Raw genomic sequence first — 13,361 nt, forward strand, 5'->3', positions numbered from 1 at the left:
GCCATGCTCTTTTATTTACACACTGTCGAGGGCTGATGTTGGGCGACAGAGGCAGAGTCGAGTGACTGGGACACAGACCGTGTGGCCCACAAAAGTCTCAAATAGTTCCCATGTGGGCTCTCATAGAAACAGTTTGCTGGCCTTTGGTTCAGCAGCAGCAGAAGAGACAGTCATAGTTAATTATTTTTAAAGTGGGATAAGTACGATGGTAAAGAGATGCCTAAAACAATACGTACCGTTTCTTGAGCACTTATGATAGGCCATATTCTGTTCTAAATTCTTTTACATATGTTAATTCATTTATTGCTAGAACAACTCTACGAAGATATATTATTTTTATTTTTATTTACAGATAAGAAAAGGCACAAAAGGTTACTAACTTGCCTCAGGTCCAAGTAGGCTAGAAGGAGAAGACCTAGATGCAGGCTGGGGGCAGGTCGCAGAGTCCTGCTCTGTAACTACGGTGCTGTCACTTCTACGGGGACCACAGCATGTGCTCTGGGGACCAGGGCAAGGGGCCCTGACCCGGGGAAGAAAGGCTTTGTGGAGGAGACTCCTGAGCTGCCTCTTGAACAAGGAGTTCCAGCGTAGGATTGAGCCGAAATTGGGGTCTTGGGAGTAGAAGCCAAGCAGTACAGGCTCACATGTAGAACAGGTGCAGAGAACCACAAACACTTTCGCTTTCCTGGGTGGGAAAATGTGAGGTAGAAAGTGGTGAGAGTTATGTGTGCACCTCCTGAAGGGCGAGCGCTCTGCCCTGTAGGTGAGGAAAAGCCCCCCAGAGTGTGAGGTCGGAGACAATGGCATGGTCAGGGTCCTGCTTGACACCAGTCACCCTAGAGACCTGTAGGGCAGATTTGAGAAGAAGGGAATGGGAGAGGGGACCTGTTGGGAGTGTGGTCTGGACCAGAGCGTTGGTGGCAGCATTGTGGGGGAGTGAAGCCAGCGAAGATGATACCTAGAAATGGGAGATAAGGAAGAGGGAGGAGCCCAGGTCTCCATTCCGGGTGGCCAGGGCTTGAATGGTGGTGTCACCATCCGAGATAGGGCAAATAAGAGGGATCCCGATTCTCAGGGCAGATGCTGAGGTCAGGTTGGACACGCTGGGGTCAAAGGAACCGTGGGGCATCCAGGCAGAGGTGCCACAAGGTGGATGTTGGAGTCTGGAGTCGAGCTGGTGGCCAGAGATGCAGACTTGGAGCAGGTGGTAATTACAGCCGTGAGAGCTGATGGGGCCCCTTTGGGAAGGTGCAAGGTAAGAACAGTGGGGAGAGAACCGAGTCCTGGGCAGAGCATCACAGAAGAGGCAGGAAAGGAAGAGGAGCCCATGAAAGAGGCAGAAGAAGAAAGAGTCAGAAAAGGACCAGCAGAATTCAGGATGAAAAGCTCTCTTGTGGATGCTTTTAGGGAGGAGGAATTGAGCAAAAATGTCAAAAATGGAAACAAGAAATGAAACTATTCATTATAGGCTTTGGGGACGTTATCAAAAGTGGTTGTGGTGGAATGGTAGGGATAGGCATTGTGTTGAAGGATAAAAGGGAGAGAGAATTTGTGAGGATCAAAGCAGGTGAGAAGTGGTTTGTTTGCTTCTGCTAGGAGGGATGGGCCCCAAGCTGCTGCCAGGCTGAGGGGAGGATGCAAGCGGACAGGGAGCCGAAGACAAGGGTGGGGTGGCCAACAGGGCCAAGCCCAGAGGAGGTGGGAAGGGGGCTTGGATGTGGAGCTCCTGAACAAGCAAGACCTCTGACACGGGGTTGGGGGATGGGGTGCTGTGCCCATGGGGTGAGAAGTCGCAGGTTCTCACCTATGGTGACTGCAATTGGGAGATGAGTCAGGTCACAAAGCAGGAAGCACAGTCAGCAGCTTGGGAGTCAGGGGAGCAGATGGGGGAAACGAGGGGTGTGGTGAAGGTCTACACTCTCCACGCAAGTGGCCAACGACAGGGGAGGACTTGCAGGAGTGCCGAGGCAGGTGACTGTGAATTTGAATCATCACCGGGCTGAGTGGCTCTTTGTTCTTTTCCCAACATCCCTCAGCTGCCAGGAAAGAAATAAACAAGGAAACATTTGTAAATACCCCATAGTTGTGTCCCTTTTCTTGGTCCCTTCCTTAGACTCTTCAGTTCCTTGGCAGACAGAAAGCGTGGCAGACAAGTTTGGTGGTTAGGATGAGCAGGATGACAAGCCCAGGGTATGTCAGGTGCCCGGGGAAGAGGGAAAGAATCATGCTGGTGCCCAGGGAGCCTGATGCTGCAGAGCCATGAGGCGATGGTGTGAACACGGGCACCGATGACACATGTGCAGAAACGTGAGAGATGCATGTGGCGGGTGTGCTGGAGGGGGAAGGTTGGCGGTAGGCTCAGAGGGTTTTGATGGGTCTCCTGTGCTCTCTCTTGGCCTCTGGCACCCTGTTCAGAATGTCTAACCTTCACTCTCCCTGCTTCCTTTGCCCCCTCAGCAAGCCTGGATGATGCCTTGGACCCTCCTCCTGCTCTATCATGTGTCCTGGGTCCCCAGCTTCTCCCTTGCATCACCCTCTGTGTTGTAGCCAGTTCTTGAGTTACAGATCTTTCATATCGCGTGCATTTTTTTTTCTCTGTGCAGAGCCCTGGAAAATCAAGGGTTTGAAATTGTTGAGAGAGGTGAAATTGAAGTGAAAGGGAAAGGGAAAATGACCACATACTTTCTGATCCAGAACTTGAATGCCACCAACGATGAGATCATGGGGCGACCCACAACTCCACTTGATCACAAAGGTAAGCAGAAAAGAGAAGTCTTGTCATTAATGTCTAATACGTTTTCTACTAACAACCTGAGATATATTGAGTGTGGTCCTTGGGTCCTCAGGGCTAACACAGGAACATCCCTGCCTGCCACCAAGCTCCAAGGATCAGTTCAACCATTTTGCCCTGAACACTCATCTCTTGCATCTGGGGTATTCTCACATTACTTAACCTGGGCTGACGGATCCAATCTAAAGGGCTGTTGGGGTTCTTCTCTGTCCCAGAAGGGGGCTTTTCCATCAAGCTGTCCTGTAGCTGGGGAACAATTTCAGAACACTTTCTGCCCCTCGGCCTCAGAGGAGGCTCCAGAACAGAACTTCCTCACACACTGTTACCGTCTGCCTTCCTCATTTTCCTCTAGCTTCCAAAACTGGGAAGAAGAACAAAATTTGTGACTGATTGAGTTCCTGGAATGACAAGAGGGTGGGAGTCTAGCGTAAAGCAACCCAGTACTAAGCAGGACAAGGGATCACTGTTTGGGTCATGGCTCTCCAAAAAGGAAGCTGGAACCCCACAACAAGGCCTCCATCAGCTGCAAGGCCAATCCGTCCCACTCTCGGGGAGCCCTTAGCCCAGCCTGGCTAAGAGGGAAGTGCTGGGCTGACAGGGAAACCAGCAGCAGGAGGCAGGCCTTCCTGAACCTCTGAAGGGACCTGGAGAGAAGCTGGTCTTCCACCGCTGCAGAAGTCCACCAGGAGAACCTCCAAACCCAGAGGTTCCTCATGTGCATGTCCAATGTCTGCAGGCTATCGCTTTGGGACGCATGGATTATGGTTACTATTTTGAAAAGTGGGACTAACCCAACAAAGAGGCAGACATTTGAAGAACTTTTACAATTGTTTTCTTAATGCTTTCATTCTAGTATCAGCTCACCTAATTATCTCTGTGAGCTGTCACAGCTCTTTCACATGTCACAGATGTGGCTTGGGCCACATTTTCCTGATGAAGACACTGATATGGAAAGATCTAAATAAGAAACGAGAAATGACTTTGGCTAATAAAGACCAGGAACAGCCCTTGTGAGTCTTTCGGTCCCCAAATATCTAGGTTCTGGACACCACACCCACCAACATCTCGAAAGCAGGTGCATTTGCTCATTCTTCTAGGAGATGAGTACGTGAAACATATTAAATGTCCTCCAGCCTCCCTAGCGTGACACTGGACAGCCGGAACTTCCGTCCAGTCCTCCACATGACGGGCACCTGAAGGAAACATCCAAGGGGCTGCCGATGTCCCGAGGCGTCACAGACAGTCCCCCACCTCAGCCCTGTGGCACCTGCCCGTGCGTCCGTTCCCACATTTCCTTCCTGTCACACTCTTTTGCAGAAGCAAGTGCTCTGGGAAAAGAAGGCAGGAAATCTGTCGCCGCCATGAGGTACGCCGACGGTTGGCAGCTGCCCCCTGACAGCGACGTGGCGGATGGTGAGTACACAGAGGTGCCTCGTGGGGTGTGAAAGAGCCAGAAAGGGACAGTCAGGTGGGGTTTGGGGGCCTGGGGTGGGACGCCTCTGACTTATTCCTAGCTGTAGTTTCAGTAAGCTTTGGTTTTCAGCTCCCTGCACTCGAGCTACCCTGGGGTCCCTCATTCTCCATTTTGGTCCCATCCAAAATAAACTCTAATACTCAAAGGAATTTATTCATCTCCACATACCCACAAACCAAATCTCCCTGGACACTGTGGCCTTCAATAGTGTACTCCTCTTATGAAGGGTGCTCAAGACCTCATCATCTGGTGCTTTAGGGACCTCAGGGCATTGACACTGCCACGAAGCCTAGCCCCAGGTACCCCCTTCCCGCTTTGCCCTGGGGTGGTGGGGATGGGAGGCTTTTCTTAACCTGTGCTTACTCTCCACTGCCCTGGGGAATCATTCTGTGCCCTCAAGAGCTATTGTCTGGACTGACACAGCTGGGTTTGGAGTGCGGGGTCACGAAGGAGAGATGAAGAGCCAGGAATGGGCCCCCACAGCCGCCTGTCCCCTTCTGGGCCCTACGCCAGGCACCCCATGTGGAGCCGGGCCATGCAAGGCAGCAGTGCATGTTTGTAGAGGGGATCAGGCCCGTGCATTTTGCAAACCCATCCCTGGTCATCGAGACAATTGCTTAAATGAGATAATCCATATGATGAGTTAAAACAGCTTAATAATCCACATAAAGAGTTCAGCTATTGTTGTAGTTATTAGACAATGGCTCTAAGTTGATGTTGCTTGAGCCTTGGCATTGGGCACTGTCCCAGTGCCTAAAGACTGCCCTCTAGCTTAGTCCTAGAATCTGAAGTTGAGGGGAGACCAGCAGCCTTCTGTTCACATCTGGTGAGAGGAGACAGAGCAAAACTCCCCTCACTCTGATCCTGGGGTAGGATGGAGTTTTGGATTCCGGGACAGGAGAGGCTCAAGGCAAAGTTTCTGCCATGACCTAGAGGCATTTCCCTCCCCTCCCTGCTCTCTTCCTCCCTGGATTTGCATGTTTCTGGCTGTGTCCAAACCCTGAATAATCATCCAGCCTATCACAGAATAGGATTATAACAGTCATAGATCCATTCAGCAATGTTCCTGGAAAAACTGTTGCAGCTCCAGGGATACAGTGCCCAGGCCAGATACTGCCCTGGGATCCGAGATGCTTCATGGATGAAATGCAGGCGGTGCCTGCCTTCCAACAGCTTGCACGGCGTAGTTGGAGACGATTAACATGCAACCGACTAAATAAGATCACCCGGGTAGTGATGAGTGTTAAGAAGAAAATAAAACTGAGTGGTGGGGAAGAGGGTGGACAAAGCCTTCTGTGGGAACAGCATTCCAGCTGAGACTTGGATGAAGGGAAAGAGCCCCCAAGTGGTCACCTGGGTAGGGGCTTCCGGGAAGTGCGTGCCCGAGGCAGACACAAGCTTAGCTCATTCAAAGGACACGAGAAGGCCAGTGTGTCTTGAAAGGGCTGGAGATGGATGGGGCCTTAGGCAGTCTTGACCTTGTGCCTACTTATCTTACGCAGAAAGCGTGAACATGAAAGAAGGGGGAGGTGAGGAGGAGTTGGGGCTCCTGAATTCCTACATGGCTGTTCCACAAACAGCTCCAAAGGGAAGGTCTAACAACTCTTCATGTCCCAGAAGATAAACAAATTCCTTTTTCAAACTTCTACTGCATGAAGGGTCCCTCCACAGGGACAGCAGGTCTGGCAGGGCTGGGCATCTTGCCTAGTGGGAGGGAGACAGAAATTTCTCAGCTGGGCCCCGATTCAGCATTCAGGCCTCAATTCACCTCTCCTAACTGTTGCTTTCCTGGACAAAAACCAACACCAACAACTAGAGGAGGAGAAACTGAGGACACCTCAGTTGTAGGGGGACACTGGAGGGGTGGAGACCTGGCATTTGTTGGGGTACTACTTTGTGCCAGGCATTTACCCGCATTATCTCATTAGGTACAACAGCCACGTTGCCACTCCCACCACAGAGGTAAGAAACTTGATGATGAGAAAGGTTATGGAATTTATATGAGGTCCCACAGGTAACAAGTGGGAAAAATAGGATTTGATCTTCATTTGAGGCTCGTTTTTCTTGGGCAGACCATGTCCCTGGGAGTCTGCTTTGAGTATCAGACCCAGGTGGTTCCACAGTTTCCCCTTAGTTGGATCTGTTGGGTTCACAGTGGCCCGGCCATGTGTCTCGCATATCCTCTGGGCCCCGTGAGAACAGATTCTGATTGGTCAGTGTGATCGGCAGGTGTATTGATGAGGAACAGCTCACACACGGTGGGTGCAGAGCAAACTGTCTGGTGCGCACCAGAGGTCCGGGCCATTGGCCGCAGAGCCTCCCAAACCCAGACCCAGTGAGCCATAAATTGCCTTTTCAGAACTCCCCAAGGAATTTGAGCTTGAGTTTACCACCAATGCAGGCTTCATCCTTTTCTCAGATGGTTGGCAGCAGACATGAATTTAGCCTTGTGCGATTTGTGTCACCTGCTCATAGGACCTGCTTTTTCACTGTGGTTCAGGTCCCAGTTCTCACGGGGTTTCAGGCCCAGCTAGGTCTGATACGTCATGCTTAGCTCTGAGGCAGGTGAAGGCTGCCAGAGGGTCACTGTGGGAGCCCCACCCTCAGCACCACCCTGAGGTCATTCCACCTGGGCCCTGTGTAGGCGACATTGTGGGAAAGGGTTTGCAGCGGTGGCCAAAGCCTATTAGGACTCCGCAGAGATCATTGATCATATCCGCCACCAACCTCGCCAGGTTGTCACCTGGTTGCCAAACATGATGGCTCTCCAGCTGCATGCCTTTCCATCTGCGGTGGCTCCCGGGTGTGGGAAGCAGGCATTCCTGCCTCCCCGTCGCCTGTGAGCACCGTGGACCCTGACACAGTATCTCGGAGCCTTGGCAGCACATGAAGCTGCAGCGACGAGGAGGAGACCACATAGACCGCTCTCTGGGGCCAGCTGAGGCCCGTGCTCAGCCCTTCCCTCAGCCATCTCTGAAAATGGGGCCTCATGGAGTCCCTGCAGGGCCCGGCCACCTTCTGCCAGGGCGAGAGGGAGATCTCAGCGGGCCCCAGGCCTGCAGGCTCCACAGAACCTCATTTGCACTTCAATAACGCGCTTTTCTTTCACTCAACTATGTATTTGGGTGTTAGATGTGTCTGTGGGGAGACTCTCCAGTGCAATTAAACGGGAGTATTGAGCCGGAGAGAAATCAGTGTGTGTTGATGCAGATATTTAAGCAACCACCTTTCAGTATTGACTCAAAAATTGGCCTTCCAGCTGTCCCTGCTGGCAGGCTCTTCTGGCATCTCATCAGGCCCCTGTTAATGTGTTTTTCAAATCTCAACTTGCTTCAGCTTGTCTCCTAACTGACTCTCCCGACGATTACCGATTACAATAATAGTTTCCAGGCTGACCTGCACGCAGCACTTAGGCAAACGGCCCGGGGCCCTCTCTGGAGGTGACCCCTCCTCACAGATCACAGCCAGAGGGTGCCCACTTGCTGGGTTTGTGGCAGGTTAAGTCAGTTTGGGGGACTTCTTAACCAACTCCTTCCTAATTGTTCCTCCGGAGAACCTGCGTGTCAGGGTCTCGCTCCTGGTGGAGTTTAGGGTTTGGTGGTCTGCCTGCCGAGGGGAGAGGTTGCTAATTCCTTCCAAACTTGACTCACTCTTCAAACAGGAAGAACTTTCCCACCACTTGCAATTCCCCCGATGGGTTATTCTTGGATGGGTTTGTGGTCACTTAATTGCCAGGGTCCTCACCCCTTGCTTTACAGAGTCCTGAGGATACAGGCACCTTTCCCAGATGTGTCCAATTAGCTGGGGTCCAGCTGGTTTGGAGCCAGGCTGGGTCCCTATTCTCAGCTCTGAGGCCTTCAGCAGCCTCTCTGGGGCCTTCCTAAGCGTGGCTGTCAAACTCTCCTGACCTCTCCCATTTGGGGCTGATGAAAGGCATGGTTGTCTTTAACCTCGGGCTTTCTAGAAGTTGAGCTGTTTAGCCAGCAGTGTTCTGTAGGAGGATCCTGGGATATATACATGAACTCTTCACAAATCAGGAGGTTTCTGCTGGAGAAACACAAGATTTTCAGTGTAGGGCTAGCATCTAAAGTGTTGTGCTGTCCTCCTTGATATTACAGACCAGCTGTCACATCAGAGCTGGCTGGTGCAGGTGGGAGGACAGCTGAATCCTTGTGGAACAGCCTGGTGACAGTGTAGACGGCTGGGCTGCACCTGAGAAGGATTCCACAGTCCTTAATGGGGTCGACACTCTGGTTCATAAAGCAGCTTCATGGGGAATTCCGATGACCAATGGGTTTGGGGGTCACCATCGTGATGGAAAGAGCATTAGATTGAAAGCAGAGTTCCTGGGGCTGAGTCTAGTCCTGGCACTCGGTAACCAGTGTGTCACTTTGGGCAAGTCCTGTTTGCTTCGTTTTTCTCATCCTGAAGGCAGGGGTAAAACAGGGCCTGCTTCACAGGGCTGCCGTGAGGACTATAAGATAGTACTTAGCATCTGAAAACTGCAGTGCTGAAGATATGTCAGGCATGCGACTGTTTACTTAAGTTCTTTCACTTAACAAATACTGAGTCTTGGGCACACAAATGTAAGAGCTACTACAGAGGCTTTAAAGAAAGAATGGTCTGCTGCACACAAGAAGCTTTAGCTGGGAGGGACAGAGGGACCCACACAGGAGTCAGGCCCCCAGCCTCACTCAGGGCGCTCCAGAGCCACAGTGTGTACAAGTGATGCTGGAACACGCCCCGGCACTCAGAAAGCCTTAGAGAACCTGCAGGTGCCAGGACTGGACTCAGAAGTGGGACAAGGCAGGGATTTACTCTGGTCTCCAGAACATGTGGAGACTTCTAGAAGCTGAGGACTTATTTTCTCCATGGCAAGGCCTCTTTTGCCCATGGATAGCAAGAGGAGGCTACTGGCTGGGCGATCCTAGCATAGCAGCTGCTCCCTCATCCTGGAAACTCCACTGTGCCCTCCGTGTCACTAGGATGGCTGTCCACTCTCACTCACGGTTTCATTTCTGGAGTTCATGGCTCCTTTCTCTCCATTCATGCCTCCCCTCCTCCTCCCCAGGACAGACAAATACCTGGAAATGGTATTGATCATGACTGGGGTGGAAGCAAGTGGGAGGAGGTACAGTGCATGGAGACCACGCAGGGCGAAGGCCAGGGCGGGGCAGGGAGAGAGGTCCGGGGGACGGGGCGACAGGCCCTGTGCTGCCACGGACCAGGATGGGGTGACACTGTGGGGGTGGGGGGATGCTGTGGTGGTTCAGGGCCTTGAGGACAACTGAGAAGACCCAACTGAGAGTCTGATTTCTGGCTGAGGCCAAACCCTCCACCTGAGTCGTGGAGAATCATCGCTGAAACCAACATGTGGTCTGTCTTCTGTGCCTTGTTCTGTCTAGGTTAGAAACAGATGCAGAACGCAAAACAAACAAACAAACAAACAAACAAAACCAGGATTATTTTAGTGGCAAATGTAAGAATCCCTTCTTGTAACTCCATATCATATCCTGCATGGCTTCCAGAGCCTTGCCTGTAATCACCAGGCAACGACCCAAATCCCGCCTCTATTCCCCAGAGCAACAGCATTTCCTTGCACACTGCGCTGCTGAGACTGAGTGTCACAGCCCCATCCCCCGAGTTCGTATTTGACAGTGCAACTCATGTGATGGGTGTTTTCCAAACAGGAAGATTTCTTCTGCAACCATCTTCATTTAATCTGTTCTTTATCTATATTGAGATGAGTTTCTTCTATGCTGATTTTAATACCGGGCTGTGTGGTTTGTCCAAGTAGATTATTTGTTTATTTATGTTATAGAAGAAATATTTAATTTTTATTATTTTTTTTAAAACTAGGAAAGTGTGGATAAACCAAAAGAAGAAAACAAAAGCACTTATCATTCCATGACCCAGAAAGACCACTGTTAAAATTTGGGTCATATGTTCCCTGACGTGTATGTGAGAGGGCGTTTGTATATGTATATACTTACGTGCTTTTTTCTAACAAAAATGAGATGGCCATGCACATACTGTTTTGTCATTTGCCAGTCATAAATTTCTTTCTCTGAACATTTAAAAACATTTTAAAACAGAGGAGGGAAATTTTAAAAAGATATAATCTGTTTCACATGGTACTCTTGTTTCCCATGTGACTTGTGCTATTCCATACCCAAAACGGCCTTTACATTGTATCATATGGAAACTCAAATTATCTTGCACTCCCCACATCTATGATACATCTGTGATGATGTGGATGTTTTGTGAGTCCTGAAGTTTCCTCTAAATTTTCCAAGAAAGACCAAACTTGTTCAATGTTGCATTGGTGTTTAGATTATCCCAGGTGTCTAGATGTTAGAAATCCAAGGAAGAGGTACCTTGTAATCTTCAATGAATCAGAAAAGGTAATTAACCAGAATGCTACATTTCCTAACCGTGCACAATAATGAGCATTAACTCTAACAAAATGGTGGTACTAATAGGCAGTCCTTGGGGGCTGTGAGCACTGGTCTTGCAGGAGGGAAAGATGATGGATGAGAATTCATCTCAAGGAAACAAGAAAATTCTTCCACCATCTGGATTGTAGAATTGGATTGGGGCAAAATGTCAAATTTTCATTTACATTTGAAAATTCCAAGAGAGTCTTGCAATTCTGGGCTGAGCAAGTCTCATTTGAATTGTCAGGTGGCATCGGCTCAAATCGATGGAGTCCTATTTAGCCTGCCCAGCTTTGGATATGCTGTCTCCATTCATTTTCCCAGCATAGTCCTAGCTGGCCATCTTTTTCTCCCTGCTGATCAGGGGATTTTTCTTTAGGGAGAGAAAAGAGAAAAAAGGAAAATGAGTTTAAGGGAACTAGGAGTAGAAATGGAGGCAATGGAAAATACAGTTAAGATACAGATGAGAAAGTGAACATGGCCAGGTTAAAAGAGAGAAAAATGTGCTGTGGCGGCAGGAGAGATGAATCAATGATGAAAAGCTGTTTAAAATTTTTTGAGAAGAGAAATGGGAAGGAATAAAATACTATGAAAAAGTTTGAATAAAGGGGAGACCAAGAGATCTATGAAATATTATTTCCTAATGTTGAGTTTACTTCCAAAATACCTTATGACAGGTTAAGCCAGAAAATAGATTATTCATCTTGGTTACAAAGAAATCGTGGTGTTCCTTTGAAGCAGGAGCAGACCACGAGCAGAGCCTGACAGCTGGTAGGTAAAGGGAATAGTTTCCTTTACTTGAGTTCCTCTCATTTTAGCAATTCCAGCCCTTTCTAGCTCAGTTCTCATTTTTACTAGCGTAAACCTCACTTTTGATACAATTACAAAGTCACAAAACAAACAAGTTCTGTGATCACAATACTGTTTTGTGGAGATTTTTCTCTCACGGGTTCATGTATCATTTCCAAATGACTTGAATGGGAGACAGATGTATTGTGTAGTATCCTTTTACATCCGGAGAAACTGAGGCACAGGGGAATGTTAGCCGGAGAGAGTTCAGCTGCCCTTTTAGTGCCGATGGGTACTGATGCAAACTTATACTTCTCTCTGGAATCAGCTCCTTTTTCCTCTCTTTGTTGTGATACCAAAACAGAACTGAACCCAAACCTCTCAAACACACTGCCCTTACCATTTAACCTGCATGTTACCATTTTTGAAAAATTTAGTTCCTTTTAAAATTGTAATGTGCTTATATCTCAAAAAAATACACTACTGTAATCAACTCCATAATTCAAAAGGAAAGAGATAGGGGGTAGTGGGAATAATAAAATTAGTAGAGAATTAGCAAAAAGCAAAACCCAAAACCCTAAATCTGAATAAGTAACAATTTCCAAAGAACATAAAGTATGACTGAATATGATTCAGTCTTTTGCGTGTGTGTGTGTGTGTGTGTGTGTGTGAGAGAGAGAGAGAGAGAGAGAGAGAGAGAATGTGCTATGGTGATCAGATGAACCTATGGCTAATGACATCTGTACTTGGCCAACTCTGGTCTGGTCTGGCCACACCCTATAGAAATGCCACATTTGGGAGTGTTATGAACCTTGATTCCTTGTCAGATTGGCCCCAATTTATGCATGAGCCAAACCCTCCATACGAATCATCACAGGAAGTTGCCTCAGCAACATGGTTCTAGGTGTCCCAGGACCCCCTGTACCCCTTTCTCTGCTCCAGGGCCCTATCCTCAGTTCTGACCTCATCCTGGGCCTGAGACTGAGGGGAGCTGGGAGGCAGGTCCTGTAGTCCACAATCTTTCACACGTACATCATCCTTTGTGTTCATCAATGATGAGAACATTAGCAAATTGAGCTCGTCTCAGTCTAAGTGCTTTTGCTGAATACTACCCATTGTTCTTAGGATCTTAAAACAAAACTGATCCCTGATCCAGATTCAGGAAGAAGTCTGGGGTGCTCACAGCTCCTACTGGTGACAGAAACCATTCATTAAATTGGAAAGAGAAGGCTGAAGACAGGAGCCTTTCCTGATTTCTTGCTTTCTAGAACACTAGACCTTAAATATAACACATGAGCCTCAAATATAACACGTGAGCCTCTCTGACCTTGAATGTCTCTGGAACAATGATTAGTATTTTTAGAAAAGGGAATAGGAATGATATATGACTTCACAATCTCAGACGCTGACCTTTCCAAATGACACTGCAGGGAGAGCAGGAGGAGATAGAGACAGCGTCCCCCACCCAGCCTCTTATTCCATTCCTTCTCTGACCTTGTTCCCTGCCCTGCCTTTGCCCACAGTCCCAGAGGCAGTTCTTTTCCAGTGCCTTCTCCCCGGACTCCCTCCCATACTTAGAAATACTAATTGGTATCTGTGTGTTTGTGCTCCGTGTGGGGCATTGTGTTAATCACTTGTAAGTCATCTAATTTAATGATCATGACAACCCTGGGAGTTAGGTATAATTATTGTTCCCCTACTCTTCAGATGAGTAACTCACCCGTGGTCACATGGTGAGCAATGACGTGGCCGTGCTGGGTCAGACCTTCAGGCTCTGTGACATTGCTGCTCAGAACTCACAGTCACAGGGCCAGCAGGCAGGGAGACAAGTGCTATCATGTGAGTTTTGCAGAAGTAAAGATATGGGTTC

The 13,361-nt window shown here is 48.9% G+C and overlaps 1 protein-coding gene across 1 annotated transcript in view; it reads left to right on the plus strand.

The window, feature by feature from the left end:
• The window catches only part of LOC138382464 (guanylate cyclase soluble subunit beta-2), a 46,915-nt gene extending 41,026 nt beyond the window's left edge, over positions 1 to 5,889 (plus strand). The window contains exons 13-16 of the mRNA XM_069466948.1: positions 2,604 to 2,770; positions 2,861 to 2,934; positions 3,934 to 4,204; positions 5,768 to 5,889. Of these exons, the coding sequence (XP_069323049.1) occupies positions 2,604 to 2,770; positions 2,861 to 2,934; positions 3,934 to 4,204; positions 5,768 to 5,889 (634 nt within the window). The remainder of the gene's footprint in view (positions 1 to 2,603; positions 2,771 to 2,860; positions 2,935 to 3,933; positions 4,205 to 5,767) is intronic.
• Positions 5,890 to 13,361: the final 7,472 nt, after the last annotated feature.

Source organism: Eulemur rufifrons, chromosome 4 (assembly GCF_041146395.1).
Source record: "Eulemur rufifrons isolate Redbay chromosome 4, OSU_ERuf_1, whole genome shotgun sequence".
NCBI lineage: Eukaryota > Metazoa > Chordata > Mammalia > Primates > Lemuridae > Eulemur > Eulemur rufifrons.